Source organism: Peromyscus maniculatus, chromosome 3 (assembly GCF_049852395.1).
Source record: "Peromyscus maniculatus bairdii isolate BWxNUB_F1_BW_parent chromosome 3, HU_Pman_BW_mat_3.1, whole genome shotgun sequence".
NCBI classification, from domain to species: Eukaryota; Metazoa; Chordata; class Mammalia; order Rodentia; family Cricetidae; genus Peromyscus; species Peromyscus maniculatus.
In genome coordinates, this window is record NC_134854.1 from 127,100,835 (window position 1) to 127,120,312 (window position 19,478).

Below are 19,478 nucleotides of genomic sequence, written 5' to 3' on the forward strand. Positions count from 1 at the left end.
TAAAAAAATGGAGGCTCCCATTTATGTTTTGTCAAGATATTGGGTTGGATTATTTCTGGTTTACATATATTTACTTTTTTGTTAGCTTTAAATATATAGAGAAAATTTGCCTTCAAAGTGTTTAGATTTAGTCTTTACATCTTAATTGACTTATACAGTATGATTTAGCGTGGCAATATTCTTTAGCCGTCTTCTGAATTTTGACCTTTACTCAGAATTTACAAGTTGCTGTACAGGTGCAGCAAAATGACAGACAGCAACCTTTAGCTTGAGCCAAATACGGGGTGATAATTGTGATGGTTGCCCCTGCTAGACTCTGGCAGTTGTCCCCTCCCATCCTGTCCTCCCCCCATACCTCACATGCTGGAATGGCAGTTCATCTGGATCCAGTTAATCCCCTCATCACTAAGAACGTGAAACATACTGTATTACCTTGATTGAACTGCCAACAAGATATTATTGATCTGCTTTTTTTTTTTAAAGCCCCTCCAGAATGGGAACAGAAAATCCAAAATACATACCTTTCAATTTATGACAGCTTGTTTTGGGAATGCAAAGCTAGTGGAAAGCCAAATCCTTGGTACACATGGCTAAAGAATGGTGAACGCCTCAACCCGGAGGTAAGGAAGTATATATTAGAAATTCCTCCCCTTACAAGTACATTTGGGCCAAATAATAGTCATTCTCAGTAGTAGCTCATGTCTTTGGACTATTCAGTGTACTCTAGGGAAGGAAACTTTACATTTATGTAATCCTTAAACAAACTCAAAGGAAGAAAAGAGGGTTGGGATTGAAAACTTGGACAGAGTCATACTAACAATGATGAATCCACATTCAGATGTCATTAGCACATGTTCAGGTGGCAGTAACTGGATTCAGTGGGAAAATTAAAAAAGAAAAGAGAAGAAGAAGAAAAGAAAGAGAAAAAAGAAAGAAGAGAACGTGAAGTCGGGAGGGGATTTTGGTGATGGATATAGGGGGAGGTGCAGTGGGGAACTCTGGGGGCATAATCAAAAGACTTTATAAAATGGGTAAATTATCGAGGATAAATAAAATATTCTAAACAGTAACAAATTAAAAAGATTGCATCATCAGCAAAGCTAACATTTGATGTGCTCTCCTGTGGGTCAGGTCTCAAACTCTTTTTTTTCCTGTACATTGCTTTATCCTCAAGATAATGTAGGAGAGATAGATAGTGATCATTACTTTAGATATATGAAGAAATGTATTTCACAAAGGCTGAAACACTTGTCCAACATGGTATAGCAGCTACTAAAGTTAAAATTGACTTTCAGAACAGTCCCTGTGGGTACCATCCAGATGAGGAACACAGAGAAGTGAAACTATTTTTCAAAGTTACAGAGCAATGAGTAAATGATTTAGCGTGCTGAATTTTGTCTCATAGAAGGACTCAGAATCTGAGTTGATACCCACTCTCCTGCTTCTAGGAAATATGATGACTGTCCCTACTCCCATAAAGAAGATCTGAGTTTTTGTACACATTTTAAATATAAACATGATTTCTCTTAGAATGTCTATCCCCTGAGAGAACTTTTCCCCTATCAAATATTTTCCAAATAATTGTGTTAATGTTGCATTTTATTTTGCACATGTAGCCATAGTCAGAGTCATAAAGAATATGTTATTTGGAAGGAAAAACAGTGTTTGTTGTGTCTTTGGTTCAGTGTAATGTTCTTCCAGGATGCCTTTGGAATGCTTTCTCTTTTTTGTTTTCTCTAACCTACTTATATTATCCTTAGAGAACAGTAGCAGATTCACTGAAATGTTTAGTTTAGGCTAGATTTTTATTATTAACTACTTTACTTTCTGCACACAAAATCGTATTTCAGTACCCTAAATGACTCCTTGTAGCAGATGTTTGATGCTGACTCAGATGGTTTTTAGAGGAGGTTATAGAAAGAAAGGCTGTGGCTTCTCTAACTTAGAACTCATGCCACACATTGTAAAGTCATCACATTCCAGGATCGTGGAACTTTCTAAATTGTTTTGAATATCATAGAACAGGCAATTCCATATATTCTGTTCAGAGAATGCCAGTTTTCAAAGAAAGGATATAGCACAGATTATTCCAGCCACCCCCCCCAAATTATTCCACAAAAAATTATACTTCGCACATTTTTTTTTTTAACTTTAGATAGCCACTCAGGATCTTGCAGGGAAAGTTGTCAGTGATAGGCTCAAATGTTCATTAATATATTTTGTTCATGAGAATGCTTACCTTAACAATGAAACAGCTTTTACATTAATGCAAAACATCTTTTGATGGCTATTCCTTAGGAGAGAATTCAGATTGAAAATGGGACTCTTATCATCACCATGCTGAATGTGTCGGATTCCGGGATCTACCAATGTGCTGCAGAAAATAAATATCAAACAATTTATGCAAATGCAGAATTGAGAGTGTTAGGTGAGCTATTCATTTATAACCAAGAAATTTGAAATGAAACCTTTACATGCTATTATTCATACATCATCTGACCTGATTTTTTCCCTGTGAACTAGAAGTTACTTTCCCTAGAAACAATGAGAAATATCTCAATTAGCTTTTTATAACATAAAAGGTTTTAATTATTTTTCTAGTTTAGCAATGCATTAAGATCCCATCATTAGTTGTGTGCCAAATTCAGAATGGTTTTAATCAACTAACTAGATTCTAGCTGGTGGTCTTGAATACAAAACAATGGGATCCAAAGGAATATTTTCAGCTACAAATATGAGCATGAGAATTATTTTCAACCACAGGGGCATAAGAAAAGCAAGTGACAATTTATAGAGACTTAAGACATGGTGACCTGCTTTATCTCCATTAAGGTGTGCACTGGCTGTCAAGTATGACACTGCAGCTGGGCTGTTATACTGAGAACCTTTTCCTGCAGATGTGTAGATGTGTGGGTTCAAGATGGCTGTTGGAGCTTCAGACGTCAAGTTCATATTCAGGGCAGAAGTAAAGGGAGAAGACGGATCCTCCCATATCTGCCCCTTATTTAGAAAAGAATACTTCCTTAAGCTTCCCTTTATTTACTTAACTAGAATTCTTGTCATATTGTCATGCAGATACTGAAGCAAGTGCAGAATAAGGAAAACAGTTCCTTAGGGTGGAAAGTGTTAAGGTTGGAACAGTGTGAGATTAGTACCACATGAAATTTAAGCAATGGTGTCTCCTGCAATAAATGAGTGTGATGTATTTTTACCCGAGTTGATTAGTGATAGGAAGAATGGCGGAAACAAGAAGAATGAAGTAAGAGATCAAATATTATAGGCCTTTGGATGCCAGGCATCTTGTTCATTCTTTAATCAGTACTATTTCACTGAACATTTATTATATCCCAGGCTCCAAGAATAAAAATACTCAAGTGAGAGTGGGCTTTACCGAACTTACAGTTTAACTGAGAAAATAGCCACATTTAAAAGCTGGCTATCCGTATGGTCAAGAACTGAACTATTGGTGTCCAAACACAAGGCAAGCCAAATAGAAACTTAATTGAGAACACTCTTTTCAATCTGGGACACAAAGGCAAGTTGCACAGGCCAGATAAAGGCAGAGAAGCAATCCCTGAAAAAGCCAAGAAGTCAGATAGCCTGACATATCTGAAAACTTCAGTTCATTTGGACTTTAGAAATTGAGATTAGATACACAGATCCAACTTGTAGGATCAGGAAAGGCTTGGGTGCTTCCCAAGCCTCCTGCTTGTTCTTTTTTCAGTGAACTCTTAGTTATCCAACTGGGTAGACTGAGACTAACAAGTGTGAGGTTTTTAAATTGCGCTTAGCTGATCTACCTCTGTTGAAGACAGATTATTATTTCCTCACCTTAAATATTCTAGAAGAAATTGGACATAGTGAGAAAATACCTGTGATTTGCCTCAGTGGCGTAAACCATTTACAAACATATGTATATACATGTTTTTATCCATGCGTGTGTATATGTTGTGTGATTGTGTATGTGTGTGCAAGTGTGTATGTGTGAGTCTGTGTGTGCTTAAATTGGCTTTAAGACAATTTGAGTTATATTACCTTTAATTTTTAATAAAATGTTAAATTTTATACAGGATATTGGTTTAGTCTTAAGTTACTGCATGTTTATTGAGTGATTTAATGATTCAATTTTTAATTTTGTTTTCTAGCCTCAGCTCCAGATTTCTCAAAAAAACCCATTAAAAAAATTTCAGTTGTTCAAGTAGGTGGTGACATTTCAATTGAATGCAAACCAAATGCCTTCCCTAAAGCATCGATTTCTTGGAAAAGAGGAACAGAGAACCTAAGGCAAAGTAAAAGGTAAAACATCCTTACTTTATAAGTCCATTTTTGTGTCTTATAATGTACCATCCCCCAAACCCTGCTTTTTCTTCTGTGATGAACCTCTAGTGGAATACCCCAAGATGCCAACAATTTCACATCCTGTATAGACATAAATAGCTATAAAGCTAAAGCCTGTTTGTGTAATTTGGCTGCAATATTTTCGTTGCACACACTTATAACAGAGTTATATTTTTAAAATCCTTTAAGACCTTTTTCTATATTCAGTTTGAAGGCTTTTCCTGACCCAGCCTGCTGAGAAATCAGTGAGAACATTATACAAAGGCAAGAGACACTCCTATGCACACACCTGGTGATATGGTTTTTAAATAGTCACACAGGTGTTCACCCCATGACTAAATGAATTCACCACATGAAAAAAAATGTGGAGAGTTTTCCTGTCGAGAAGCCAGAGAGGTTTCCTTCCAGAATGGATGCAGGTGAGAAATCTGAAGTCATCACTTGAATGTTTTCTAGGACAGTGCAGCAGAACAGAAAGAATACTTACTTTTTTTTTAAACATATAACACATTTTATTACATTGCTCTATAGATCCTTGTGTATAGAAAGGATGGTCAGATTGAAATTGGCAGCTCTATTTGAATGACCTCTCTGTGTGACTGAGTCCTGTTAAGAATGGACCATTGTGCATATATGAGTTCACAGAGCTTTTTTAACATCCTATGTAGCAGTGACCCTCATCTGGCAAGACAGGGCGCATGAAAGAAAGAAGTAAAATGTAATGAAAATGAATGAAACACAGCCAAGGGGATGAATGACTGAGAAATAATACAAGCCTTATTTGGAGCAGGGGCTACAGAGGAGGTCTCTGTAACTCAGAGCCTGATGTCTGCTTTTGAAATCAGTCAGATACAGGACAGAAAGGCATAGGTAAATTTGAAAAGTTTCCTGTGTTGTCCGCAGTTGGATATTGGTACGGGTTAGCAGTAAGTAGTCAGTTAAAGAATGTCAGGTGACAGGTAAACAACTTTATTGAATGGCCTTTACTTGAGGTCCCCAGGGCAGGGAAGGCAAAAATCAGAAAGAGAACACTAGTCTGGAAAGAAGATTACTGTAGTTAAGGGAATTGTCACAACTTAGCCAAAATGGATGAGTCTTTACCAAATAGCTGGGCCTAGGCCAAGTATGGCAATGGATAGTTTTAGAGAAAAGGACCCAAAAGACTGGTGTGTGAGCTGTCACTTCACATTAACACTCACAACTTGATTTCAGACAAGTCTTGCTTCCTGCAAAAGTAGATTCACTGTGTAACATACCCAATATTGAGGAGAAACTAGAAATATGGATTTTGTCAAAGAACCTCTGAAGCTAGAGAAAAAAGCTTCCATAGGCTAGATGTGAGGACCCTGATTTGATGTTACCAGTCCTAGTGTTGCCCTTGTATCCAGGGAAGAGAATAAAAAAAAAAAATCAGATTAGCATTGGTACTGATGGCTTCCTGCCTCTCTCTGCCATCCTATAGACATCTCCAAATGTCTGGTCAAGTGTTTGAGAGGAAGCATCCTAGTGCCTGTGTCCATTCCTTAGTCTTGCTAAAAAGTTTTCATATCCCTCCTTTAAAGACTTCCTAAAATAGAAATCCCCTTAAATTTTGAATGAATGAGTCAGAATAGATAGATGAGTAGGGTGTTAGAGTCTTTGAGAGAGGCTTTACTTAGGGAAATGCCTCAAGGCAAAGGGACAGGTGTGTCAGCATAAGGGAATAGGAAGGTGAAGGGAACCTGCTGCCAGAGCCCAGACTGGTCCCTTCTCGGAGGTTACTGCAGGTGTTCTCTGCTGAACATCATACAGTTGCTTTCCATGTATTTTATCTTTCATCCCTAAAATTGAATCAACTTTAAACATGCTGATGTGGAAGAATATTCCAAATATCACATGCCATCATACAGTGAAGCTAGACGTTATGTATACTCTAGTACACTGATCAACTCTGCTGTGTTGGATGAAGTGGTTCTGAAGTGTGAACCCAAAGAGCAGGAGGAGATGCCAGTGACCTTTCATGACCTTAACATGCTCAAACACAAGGTGTGTGAGGAGAAGAAGGAGGAGCAGCTGAGAAACTGAGAGAAAATTGGGGGAGGGGATCAAGGTGAAAGAAAATCCAGAAAGCATAAGGAATATTACATTTTCAGACATTTGTTTTTGTTTTTATTTCATTTGCCCCAAATAGAATTAGTGTCAGACCCAGAGCAGTTACTAATGGCCATAGCATATTCAAGCTCACCTTACTGTGATGAAAGGAATGGTCTTGTGGTCTCTTAACCTACAGAGAGTCTTCATAATAACATCTTCCGCTAGTTTTGGGATTTCATCACACATTTAACAATAGAAAGCAAACAAATTAAGTTCTGAATGTGCATTCTAAAAAACTGAAGAAATAATTGAGCCCTAGCAGGATGTAGTAATTACAGGTATCTGTGGCTACCAGATATGGTGAGTATTAAACAGTAATTTGTAAAGGGCATGGGGCTAGCTACATGAGACATCATATCTCTGCAGGCTTACTGCCCTGTTTCCTCATCTATTGCCTTCTGTCATCACTGGTTTTATTAAGTGTGTGACTTCAAGCTGCTTACTGGATAATATAGCATCTATGGTTGTAGCAGTATGGTTTTTTTTTTGTTTTGTTTTGTTTTGTTTTGTTTTGTTTTTGGTCGAGACCACTAGCCAGCAAGTTATGACATGGAGACTTATTATTAATTATGAAAGCTTGGCCATAAGGTTAGGCTTGTCCAACTAGCTCTTATAACTTAAATAAAGCTGCTTTTATTAATCTACATTCTTCCACATGGCTCAGCTACCTCTGCTTTGTACCCTGTCCCCTAGGGGTCTGGATTGTAATGCATATGCCTAGATTCCTCCTCCTCTTCCTCTCTCTCCTCAGAAATTCCACCTATCCTCTCCTGCCTCACTACTGGTCATTCAGCTCTTTATTACACCAGTCACAGCAATGCATCTTCAAACAGTATACAAATATATTACAACATTTCCCCCTTTTGTTTCTAAATAAAAAGGAAAGCTTTTAACTCTAACATAGTAAAACTATATACAATAAGAGCAATTATCAAGTAAGAATTACACTCACTATATTCAGTCGAGTTGTATTTGGCAAATTTGGAGAAAGTATTATACTATTTATTTTATCTTAGTGAGTCCAAAGTTTTATACCAAAACCACTTTTTATCATAACTTGTATTACCGTCTTGAAACTATCTTTTTAGATCTTAAAATACCTTTTTGATAAACAACTTAAGATTTTGTTTATACACCTTATAAACTTTACATCTCTTATGTAAGTTTCTTTTCTGACTTTGGTAACAAGGAAAACTGCAAGTACAACTATCTAGTTTTCATCCCCATCAAAAAACCCATTAAAGAGAAGAATATAATAGTACCTGAGTAAACAGGAAGTTCAGAGCAAAAAACTTCCAAAACTATAGAAATGACAGAGATAGCTGGCTGCCTGGACAGTCACCAGTGTTCCTCTGCAAAGTTGGTGCATCCATCTTTGGCCTACAGGCCTAGAATATCTGACAGACTTTTACATGAAGCAGGAATTTTGAAAAACTACTTACCTTGTCTTGGCAAAGTTTGTCAGTCCCTATTTTTGTGTCTTGCTCCTCCAATTTGGGCAGCATATTGTCAACAATCGAGGCAAGGGTACTTTTGTGCCCAGATGGCTAGTTTAGTCACATTGAAAGAAAACTCCATATGGAGGTTCTTTGATGCCCATCATCCCTTTTTGAAGTAAATTGGTGCTGCCAAGAGCAGACATGTTTCACTCCCATGAGAAGTCTTATGCTATTAAAACATCTTAAATGCCATATTCTGTAGGTCTCTGAAGTGTTTGAAGACCATCTGTCTATCTACAATATTTCTCTGTTTGACCTTAAAAACATACCTACATGACTACAAGTTTGATTATTATAGATGACTAACTACTAACCTACATTTCTTAATTTCACTAAACAGTATGTAATAATAGTCTTTAAGGACTAGAACTTTAAATCACAGTTTAAATGAGCTGCATAGGTACAATACCTTAAACAAGAGTAGAAACATATATACACTATTCATAACAAAATAATTTTATATCAATATAAAAAGATCATACCAATGTAAAATAATTGAGAATAATATTTGTTTTTTAGTTTAAATACAGATTCAATAATATACCATTTTGTTCTATCATTTTTATATCACCCTCCTCCAGTTTCTTTTCAGAAAGAGATCCTAGAATCCAATCTCTTTTGTTTAGTTTCTTTATTCTGACCATGACCAGTAGCAACATGAAACTAATCCCTACTAAACAATGACACACATCCACTGAATGACCAGAAACCACCCACCTCACATTACGAATGTGAGCATCATGTTCTCTAGATTGCTCCCTGTTGTCTGGGGGCAGTGACATTTTTAAAGGATCCTGAAAAAATGGGGATCAAGTCCTGGGAGAGGTAGCTGTATTATTTTTTGTTTAGTCCCTTGTGTGATAAGAAACTTTAGAGCTTGTCAGAAGTCCTGGCTTGAGTAGTCTGTGAGGCTGGGCCATCTCAACTAGCAGCTTTGAAGTTGTTCTGGATATAGAATTTTGAGAAAACTGCAACAGAGTCATTCTGAGAGGCTGGATCCCCTGTGCTTCTTGTTTTCATTGGTGTTTGGTCCTTTTGTCCTGAAGACACATAAACTTTTAAAGGAAATATACATATCTGCATTAACATAAGTATCAAATGTACAGTGTGTACAAGTCTGTAAATGACTCCCTTGTATGCATGGAAAGAATGAAAGAGAAATGTGGAAAACTAGTTGAAATTTTCAGTGGTTCTAAATAGAAGCTTTTCAGTTCTTGACTTTGGGAGGGTCTCTATGGGAAAACAGACCCTTTTAGTTTCTGGTATTAAAGTTCTATATGGCAATGTCTTCTTTGAAATTTCATTATCACTAACTCCTACTACCAATAAAGTGTAACTACCTGAAGGTGGTTGAGAGAGATTTAAAGAAGCCTATTCAAAGTCATCAAAGTGTATTGCCTAGTTATAAAAAATGGTGGCGATATAGGTATTTGGACAATTTTTTCCTCTTTCATGAATCAGGAGTTTCCATCACAGACCCAGTAGGTGATGAAATTTACTTAGGGAGCCAAGTTCTGTGCTTCTGTATCAAGGCTGTTTCCTTTCTGCTACAAAAGAAGAATTTTCTGAACCTTCCTTTGTTTGCAGTCATGGTGACAAGTGCTTTAATATATTGAAACATTAACTCAATTCAAACAACAGTTGTTTTATGGCTAACATATTTCTTATTAGCTTATGCACCATCATCAAAGTCTACTAATTTAAGACTTCTGTCTCAGCTGTAATAGTCCATGAACATGGAAAATCCTGAAGGCAGAAAATTTCCCTTCCTCTGAACATGGGTTATTGTCATTAAAGAGTCCAAATGTGCTTGATGTTTTGTGGGGAATGAATGGTTACACCATGTCTGTCTCATTCTCTTTAGTGATACCAAGGATTTAATAACAATGTATAAATTTGACAGAAAAGAAAGCATGCATTGAAAAGAGTTCAGCACCAAACATCAAGTAGCACGGGTTCTGGTCACACTCTTTGAAGAGTATTATGGCTCTGAGTAAAACCACCAGGCTACTGTTTCTTCTTTTGGGTCACTATAGTAATTAAATGTTGATTATTGCTTATTACATCCACATAATGACTGCCTGTCTGGAGATTGTGGTCAAAAATCAACAGAAAAGCGTACTTGGCTAGTTGAAATGGTAAGTTCTTTGTTGACTGCATAATCATATATGTCTTAATGACTTAGTCAGGTGGAGAAGTGACTAAGCTAAAAACAATTGTGTCTATGAATTATCAAACAACTCAGCTGATCTGTTTGGTGGGAATTCAGAGAGTTTAAGGAGAACTCTGAAACTAGTGGGAAAGCCATCAAAGACTTTGACTCTCATACTTTCATTCAACATGTCAGTTTGAACACTCAACACAAGCTAGAACATAACATATTCAGTATTTATTTTATATCTTTCAACTAGTGCAAATTAAACTTGATTTTTTTAGAGGTTGTACATTATATCAGCTACTTTTCTTTTGTAGTGACAAAACACTATGGCCCAAAGCAACATGGGGAATAGTTTATTTTGGCTTATATATCCAGAGGAAGGCCAAAATGATGGGCAAGGCATGGCAGCAGGGTCAGGCGCACGAAGCTGAGCAATCATATCTTCCATCACAAACAGGAGGCAGAGAGAGGGACCTGGAAATCAGGCAAGACTATGTAGTTTTAAATGCCTACAGTGCCACACTTCCTGTCTATCGCAGGTGTCCACCACCTAAAGTTCAATAACCTACCTCTGAACAGCACCACCAACTGGGGACCAAGTGTTCAAAGAGCTGAGCTTATAGGGTATATTTGTCATTCATGCTACTACATGCAGCCAAACTAAGACTTCAAATATTAATCAACCCATAATCTGCTCATTTGTTAATTCTTCATAAATTTTGTAAATATTCATTGAACACCCTTCTACTACTATACTGTATTGTACTCTGGGGCTAAAGTGTTAAAATGGGTAACTGCAAGTATATAACACTCTCTTCACCTTTCTTAAGGAATAGTTTTTCCTTAAAGTTATTTAGAGTCAAAAACTTTGGTTCAGGCCTCAATTTTACTTCTCATTTATTTGATAGCTTCTAGCAAGTCCTTTAGTTTTTCTGGTTCTCAGTTGAACCATTTTATAGAAAATAGTGCTTCTTTCTCACAGAGGGGTGTCTGAGATACAAATGGCACAGCCTATGTAGAAGGACACGAAGTCTCCATGTGTTCTAACATGTCTGTATGTACTTCTAGAAGTCATTTTGACCTCCGTGCCGTTCATTCTATGCATCCTTACATCAATCAGACAGAACAGCAACCAAAACTTCACCTTGGGAGGTCAAGGTAAATGCTGATGAAGCTCTTGTCTTCAAGGCATTCTCAGGCAACTGAAGGAATTAATCCCACATCTTCTGAATTTGATTAATCACTTCTTTTCCTTACAGATCTACTTAGCCAGTGACCTGACAGAAACCAAAAGCCCTAAATGCATCTCCTTTATTCCTAGTAAGTGCTGGCTACCTATTCAGAGACTGTGTTGTGAATTTAATAGGAAATGTTAGCTTACTGAAGAGACAGTAAAACAGTGTGCCCTGCTAGGCAACATTAAACATTGTGAATCACTGATCCTTAGTGCTAGTGGACCTAGGAGCTCCAAACTACAGAAACAAAGAGGAACAGAGCATTAAATTTGTCCTATCATTGGAAAAACCACAATGGAATCCATAAGTAATTCAGTGAATTTCTACCTCATTTCCAAAAACATAAAAATAAAATAAAACATACATGTAGCCAGGAAAATATTCAATGATTGTAAAAATACTCATTTAAGGAAACTCTTATTTGCGAAGCAATGTATCTGGTGTCTTATATATCTCAAAACAACATTTTTCCATGTAGTGATATATATAACTGAAGATCAGTGTTCTCACAGTGTACACGTTACACTGGAGTCATTTTACCTCAAGTAATTTCAAACATTCCATAAAAAGAAGCTTAAGCATTTGCAGTCATGTTCCCTAGAAAGGAGAAATTCTATCCCATGGCAGTTGGTCTCAGAATGATATCATTTTTCACAGGCTCAAAACAAGAAAACATCAGTTCTTCTGACACAATTTCCGTCTCTTTCACTTACTTATTTACACTCTATGTTTATGAACAAACCTCATTGAGTCACAGATTCTCTGTGCATTGCCTTTCCTGATGTACCACTGTCGGCAGAAGTTTCTGTCCTACCAGCAACTGCCGAATATCCAGCGGCTGCTTCCTAAGCAATTGACTTGGAGGCTTAATATTACTTATGAATGCTCAGCTGGTAGCTCAGGCTTATTACTAACTCGCTCTTATACTTAAAATAACCCCTAATTCTTCTCTCTGTTTAGCCACATGGCTTAGTACCTTTTCTCAGTGAGGCATTCTCATCTTGCTTCCTCCATGTCTAGCTGGCAACTCCTGTCTCCATCCTTCTCCTTCTCATCATCCTTTGTTTGGTCTACTCGCCTAACTTTCTGCCCAGCTACTGATCTGTCAGCTTTTTATTAACCAATGAGAGTAATACATATTCATAGTATAGAAAATGATTGTTCCACAGCATGTCATGCTTAAGCACTGTATATGTTTGGATGCACTGCAAATGGAAGTCACTGTAGTGACAAATAAGCCCATCAAATGTGGAACCATGCAGTTACTGAAAGTGATTGCTATTCAGTATATTTGTGTTGAGGCACCAAATTTGAAGTGGATCTACACTACTGTTATTTTCTTGCCACTACACCACCAAGACTTCCCTTCTGCACAGAGCATTGAATTGTGGGAAGGGATAAAGTGAAGGATGGAAAGATGCCAGAGGAAATCACGGAATGGGGAAGTTGCAGAAAGGGAGGAAAAGAGAAAGGGGACCTGGGAGGACATTGTCTGTGACTCCCATTCTTTGCTCCTGAGCAAATCAGTTCCTTTTCCTGTTCTCCAAAGAGAAAAGTTACCCGTGAGGAGAAATGTCTGAAATCCTGTAACATGGTTCATCACACACACACACACACACACACACACACACACACACACACACACACACACACACACACCAGAGAGAGAGAGAGAGAGAGAGAGAGAGAGAGAGAGAGAGAGAGAGAGAGAGAGAGAGAGAGAGAGAGACGGACAGAACCAGAGAGATGGAGACAGAGAGGGGGGGGAAGCAAGGAAGGGAGGTGCCTTAGTTTGCTTTTATTTTCTCCTGAGTAAACTACGTGGAAAAAGCAGTTATTCATTAAAAGTCAAGGTCCCATTCATACACCACTGCATTTTGTCCCTAGAACCTTTGAGTGACTGTCTTCACTTGTGGGGCATCAGCCAGAAATGATCTGGATGCATCTATATAAGAGTCCAATTTTTGACTCTCCCTGTTAAAATATGCTTCTCTATATTTTACAGTAACTACCTTCTGAGTTATTATGATACTTTTTTCTTTGCCTAGTCTCCCAAGCACTACCTTAATAATAAAACAACCCTTCCATACACACTTTTTCCTTGTTGCTTTAATCATCTTCCAGCAAGTGAAAAAAAAAAAAAACAGCTTCTATGCATCTTCTTGCTTCTTGCAGAGCCTCCTAACAGAAAAAGCAAATAAAGCTAATTTTATTTTGTATCACCAACTACTTAATGTAATAGTGTTTAGTCCATCAGGTAGCATGAGTAGCAACTAGGCAAATGAACCATATGTTGCCGTGTTTAAGGCAGAGTGGCAGGCTGCATAATGCCAGGCTTATTACAGCCTCCCTCCTGTGATGCCTCTTAGTAATAAAATTGTAAATTGTTCATACTCAACTCCTGAGAGCCTTGTTAAGGTGAGCCTTTCCCAGGGAATACATGTTGAAGATGTCAAGAGCCATCTGACACTCTTGCCCATGTCACAGGATAATGTAATAAGCTAAAATCCTTTGTGAGCACTTGTCCATCTTGCTCTCCATTTTCACTTCTGTCATCTAATCCTAATTCCTTTATTTCTATGGCCTCCACTAATCTTTGTCTCATACCTTTTCATAGAATGCATGCAGAACCACCTGCCTGGCATTGTCTGATAGCAGCTTTCATTCATAAAATATATAAAGCCTAGGGCTGGAGTGCTGTCTTCCTGGGTAAATTCCTTGCTTCACAAGTCAGAGGGCATCAGTTTTCATGCTCTATATCAACCTACAAAGCTAAGGATGTCAGTGTTTATCTGTAACCCCATATGGGGCATGGAGAGTAGTGATAGGTGGATCTCAATAGTGCTGGATAGTCAGTTTAGTAAGAACAGAGAGCTCCAGGTTCAGTAACAGTACATTTCTAACAAACTAGTGTGGAAAACAATAGAGGAAGACACAACTAGTAGGTCTCTGTCCTCTACACATGCATGCACCCATGTGTGTACCCACACACATGTGTGCAAATATGCTTATAAAACTATGCATACAAACATGCACATATATATTCACATACTCACACACACAGGGATAGAGGAGAGAGACAGAGAGAGAGAGAGAGAGAGAGAGAGAGAGACAGAGACAGAGAGAGAGACAGAGAGAGAGAGACAGAGACAGAGACAGAGAGAGAGACAGAGAGAGAGGAGAGAAGAGAGGAGAGAGATGTAAAGCATCCTTTTAAGCGCAGTCTGCATACTGGGTTTCTATGTTTTTTAACTACCTTATGTTAGATTATTATGGTCCTGAATCTCTATTTGAAATGTTTTCCCCTTGTTTCTAAACCAAGGGCAAATGGGAAAAAGTAAGTTCTACCATCTATATGGTGGAATAAGCATACAAGTAGAAGTATATAGCATCTTCCAAATTCTTGTACTGAATCCTGCAGTAGTACACACGTGCAAGCTTCATCGTGGAGCATCTGTGAACTCAAAGACCATATCAGCAAGTTTTGAGTTTGATCATGCATCTTAAGAATTTTGGGAAAAATGCAGATCCTAGAGCTGCACCCAAGAATTTGATTCTGTAGCTGTGAAACAGGACAGAGGAACCTGGAATTTGATAGCTTAAATTTAAGAAACTCCAGGATAAGCTGAGTCCAGCTTGATACATGTACATCATCTGGTAAAATCCAGACGTTTTCTGTTACCTCCTTTCTCCCTTAGGGGACATACCGAAAGTTCAACTCTTCTTCCTTCAGTGTTGCAAAGACACAAGTCCTCTGTTGCCTTGCTTTTTGAAAATATGAATCTAATTGGCCTTAGAACGATGTCAACTTACTATTAGCACTCATTTCTAAGTGACATTTATATCTCCAATATTCACATAAATATTCAGCAGCTGTAATTTTACAGACAGAAAAGGTCAATTATTTGTGTAATTTATACAAATGACCTTTTGTTCTTGGCTTGACTCTTTACAAAGAAGTGACTGCTGGATATGTTTGAAGTACAATGAACTTCGAAAGAAGATTCTAAGAAAAAATAATGAGTAAGAATAAATGCAAAGAAGATTGCTACCTATTGGCATAGTTGAATAAATAAAAACTAGAACCAGGGTATAGAAATCACCTGTGGAACTGTGCTCAAGAGGAGAAGTGAGGCTGCCACAAAATTTTGTAACACTTGTTAAAATTTTATGATTTCCTTATGGTTTTGACAATGTAATTTTGATTTTTCCAAATGACTTTATATAGGAACATTTTACAGAAACACATTGAAAAACCAATCTGTCCAATACCTATAGAAAGAACCTGTGCCCTTTCAGTTCCTTACCCATGTCTCTTGTGGCCCATGGTAGGAGTGAGAATCCCCTAGAATTTGCCAAGACTGGAGTTTGGTATCTCCTAACATACAGTTTAAATCTATAATCTGATTGTCCATCATTATTTACCAAATTATTCAGTTATTTATGAACACAGTAGGAAATTAATCTGATTTACATTTTGTAACATCCTGGGATTGGTGTGCAGTGTACGGTAAAAAGGGCCACATACAATGGGTCAGATACCTCACGTGGTATAATGACAGTATGGACCATCCATTACTTTTTCTCTTATCAGTTAAGAAAGACATAAAAGATGAAAGTACATGAGGTGGCACTAGAAGTATACATGGAATTTTTCTGCATGTAGGAGAGTAGGCATGATGGGAGCTGTTTATGTGAACAACTTAATCTGCAGATTTAAAGTGAGTCTGACATTTGGAGTAGTTACACTGAGCCTTTGAGTTTGAATATTGACTTCCTTCCCTGTCATAAGATATATTTCCTCAAGGATCTTCTTTGTACAGGAAGAAACTATACTTATTCCTTGAGTCATCCAACAGCTGGCTGAAGACTTGAGGGATGCTTAGTTACATTTAATAATAATTATATGTATATGTACATATATATTGCCTGTTCCTAATTAAATTACCAGTGCAACCAGAAATCTATGCTTTCCATACCTGTCCCTGACTTTCATCACAGTGGAATGATGATAATGGGAATAGCATTTATTTATAGCATATCCACCATGGAAAGACAGTGTGCCAGGATGCTAGAAACATCTCTTCATGTCATTTTTGTTTTACAATATATCTATGATAAGTACACATTTATTGTATTTTACTTTTGGATAGATAACATTAAGCCGTAGTGAAGTTAAACATCACATACCCAGTCATGCAAACAATAAGTCATGCAAGGGCATTCAGCTCTAGGGAGCACTGACTCCAAGGCTGAATGTAATTGTAACACTACACCATAGACTTTTAATTAGATTTCTGATTACTTATAGTACACATTTGTTGAACTAAAGGCAACTTTAATACCGCACACATTCTTTTTTCTTTGTTCAGCAATAGATTAAAACCTCTTCTCAAAATAGTCACACACATAAACAAACGCACAGGCATGCGCTTGCACGCATGTGCGCGCACACACACACACACACACACACACACACACACACACACACACAGAGCCAGAGATCTATACACTACTTTTATTTATTAATTGTATCAAATACAGGTAATCTAAATAGAACCTTATTAATCCACATCTATGTGCGTACACATGCATTTGGAGGTTAGCGGTAAAATTCGAGAGCCATTCCTCAGAAGATACCTACCTTATATATTTTTGGGTCAAAATTTCTTCATGGGAGATGTGACTCACTAACTGTGTTCACTACTTTTGCCAGCAAGCTTCATGAACCCTTCTGTCTACATCTTCAGTCTGGACCCTTTAACAATCGTTGTACTGTGACTAGCTTTTTCCATAGGTGCTGAGGCTTGTACTCAGGTCCTTTTGTTCTCATGGCAAGCACTTTACCAACTTATCTCACTTGCCAGCTCTGGATGAGAGTTTTATTAAAATATGCATCATAATTTTAGTGACATGTTGACATAGACATGGGAATCTCGTAAATATCCATGAATTTCTTCAGCTTTGTTAACTTAATTAATCTGGGTGTAGAGTTATAACAAGTATGACGTCAAACGACAAGAAGTTACATCCATGTTTATTGCCTAATCTCAGTCACTTTTATAAGCCTAGTTATGTAGTCTCCAAGGAATACAATCAACATGGAGCAAATTGAGATCCAGAATCAGAAATTCCACCAGGGTACATCACTTCCAGTTTCACCTTTATGAAGTAGGAGTGTCATTTCCCAGGGATTTCTGTTCTGGTATCACCAGATTACATAGTCCAGGTTACAAGAGGCAATAAATAATACCCATTAGTTTTCTAGTTCAGTTCCTGAGAATCCAAGTATATTAGGGATGAAATCACCATATAAGGTCAGTTGGCAATATTTGAACCTTGGTTGTGTAAAACACAGCCACAGATACTACTTCCTACTTCTCAAAAGCCTGCCCACATGTAGAAACCACACTTAACATGTGCTCTGAAATTCCAATGTTCAGATTTCTTTCCTTTCTCTTTGGCACGAGTCTCTGTCTTTTCAGTTGCTGCTTCTCTAGCTGTTTGGGGGAATGTATCGTTTCTTTTTCTGATTTCTTTTAAATCCTATGATCACTTTTTTTTGTCCTTTGACAACCTTGCAATTTCCCATCTTCTTTTTCAGTTTGCTGGGCAGTGAGACATAGATATGTTTGCCTGTGAGTCTATATTATCTCCCTTTCATGTTCGTTTAGACATGCCCCCACCCAATATGACAGCCAATATGGACACTGCTCTCTCCCTTCTGCTAAACAGCAAAGTGCTCCTTTAAGGCTTGCTTCACTGGGTTAATTTAGCCCAGTTTCCATCTGATGTTTTTAGTGGGTGCTAAATCGCATTTCCTTTATATTTTATGGAAGACAGCCTACTAGCACACTCTTTGGCATGCCATTGGGATGAAGACACATTATGACACAAAATTATTATGCTATTTAGCAATTTCTGTTTTCTTTCATCTCTTAATTTGTGTCTTGATTCAGGCATCATGAATCTGAATTTGTGGTCTGTGTTAGTCACTACAAAGCTGTTGCTTAAATTATATCTCTATCTTGAACATGAAGATAAATCTGGATAGATTCTGAAATCTGAAAGCCCACTTATTTGTTTTTTACTTGGAATTTATGAACATTAAAACAAAGACTTTGAATCTTCACTGTTCACACCCATAATATCACATGAGGCATAAAGTAAAAATAAATATTAGAAACAGGCAATAGAAACTTTTTATTCTTATTTAAAATGTACTAGAGTTAATTTCTCAGCCATAGGTAAAACTTCTAAATAGTTCTTTGTAAAATAAAGACTTTCCATTATGTCCATGCATGCCACAAATAACTTTTTGGATAATCAGTTCATAGGAAATATTTTTCGTTTTTGTTGAGAGAGATTGCAGAACATAGATGGATCTGATCACTCACTTCTGAAGTCCTGGCTACTCAAAAGACTGAGGCAAGAGAACACTGCATTCACAGTCAACCTGAACTGCAGAATGAGATCAAGGCTAGCCTGGGTTACATCATGTGTTCAAGGGATTAATTTGGCAGCTAAGTGAGGCTCTGTCTCTTTTTTTTAATTGAAAAAAGGGGAAAAGATAGAGATGCAAGCTTATTGGTATAGTACTTGCCTACCATGCATGGGGCCCTAGGTTCATTCTCAGGCATGTAACTTAAAGAAACGCAGGAATGCTTCTTTATCTTCCATGACTGTAGAAAAACCCTGCTTTTTAAGGAAAGGTAGTTTTGGGGTCCCTTCTGTTAATAATGACTTTTTATAAATTTTCAATTTGGTTTTCCTTTCTTTATTTTCCATGTCCCATCACTATCCAGTGATGTAAATTTAGTTATATGTGACTAACATAACTCAATATACAGGCTTTAACAAACATTTGCCTGGAGATACGACAGAGCCCCCCCGCCCCCCAAAAAAGGGGAGAGATGCATCACAGCACTTTTTGTAAGCCAAGTAAACATTTAGGGATCATTGTGGTCTAGATTATAATAATTTATAAGATTTTGTGGGCTGTAGAGTGGGTTCAGCAGTTAAGAGTGTTTACTGCTCTCCCAAAGGACCAGAGTCTGTTCTCAGCACATACATTGGGTTAATTATAGTAATTCTACCTCCGGTGTGATCTGCATA

General features: G+C 37.5%; 1 protein-coding gene across 6 annotated transcripts in view; it reads left to right on the plus strand.

The window, feature by feature from the left end:
* Cntn6 (contactin 6) overlaps positions 1-19,478 on the plus strand; it is a 346,717-nt gene that overhangs the window by 269,967 nt on the left and 57,272 nt on the right. For all 6 annotated transcript variants that reach the window (XM_076567479.1, XM_076567480.1, XM_076567484.1 and 3 more), the window contains 3 exons: positions 484-620; positions 2,299-2,428; positions 4,146-4,296. In XM_076567479.1, the coding sequence (XP_076423594.1) occupies positions 484-620; positions 2,299-2,428; positions 4,146-4,296 (418 nt within the window). The remainder of the gene's footprint in view (positions 1-483; positions 621-2,298; positions 2,429-4,145; positions 4,297-19,478) is intronic.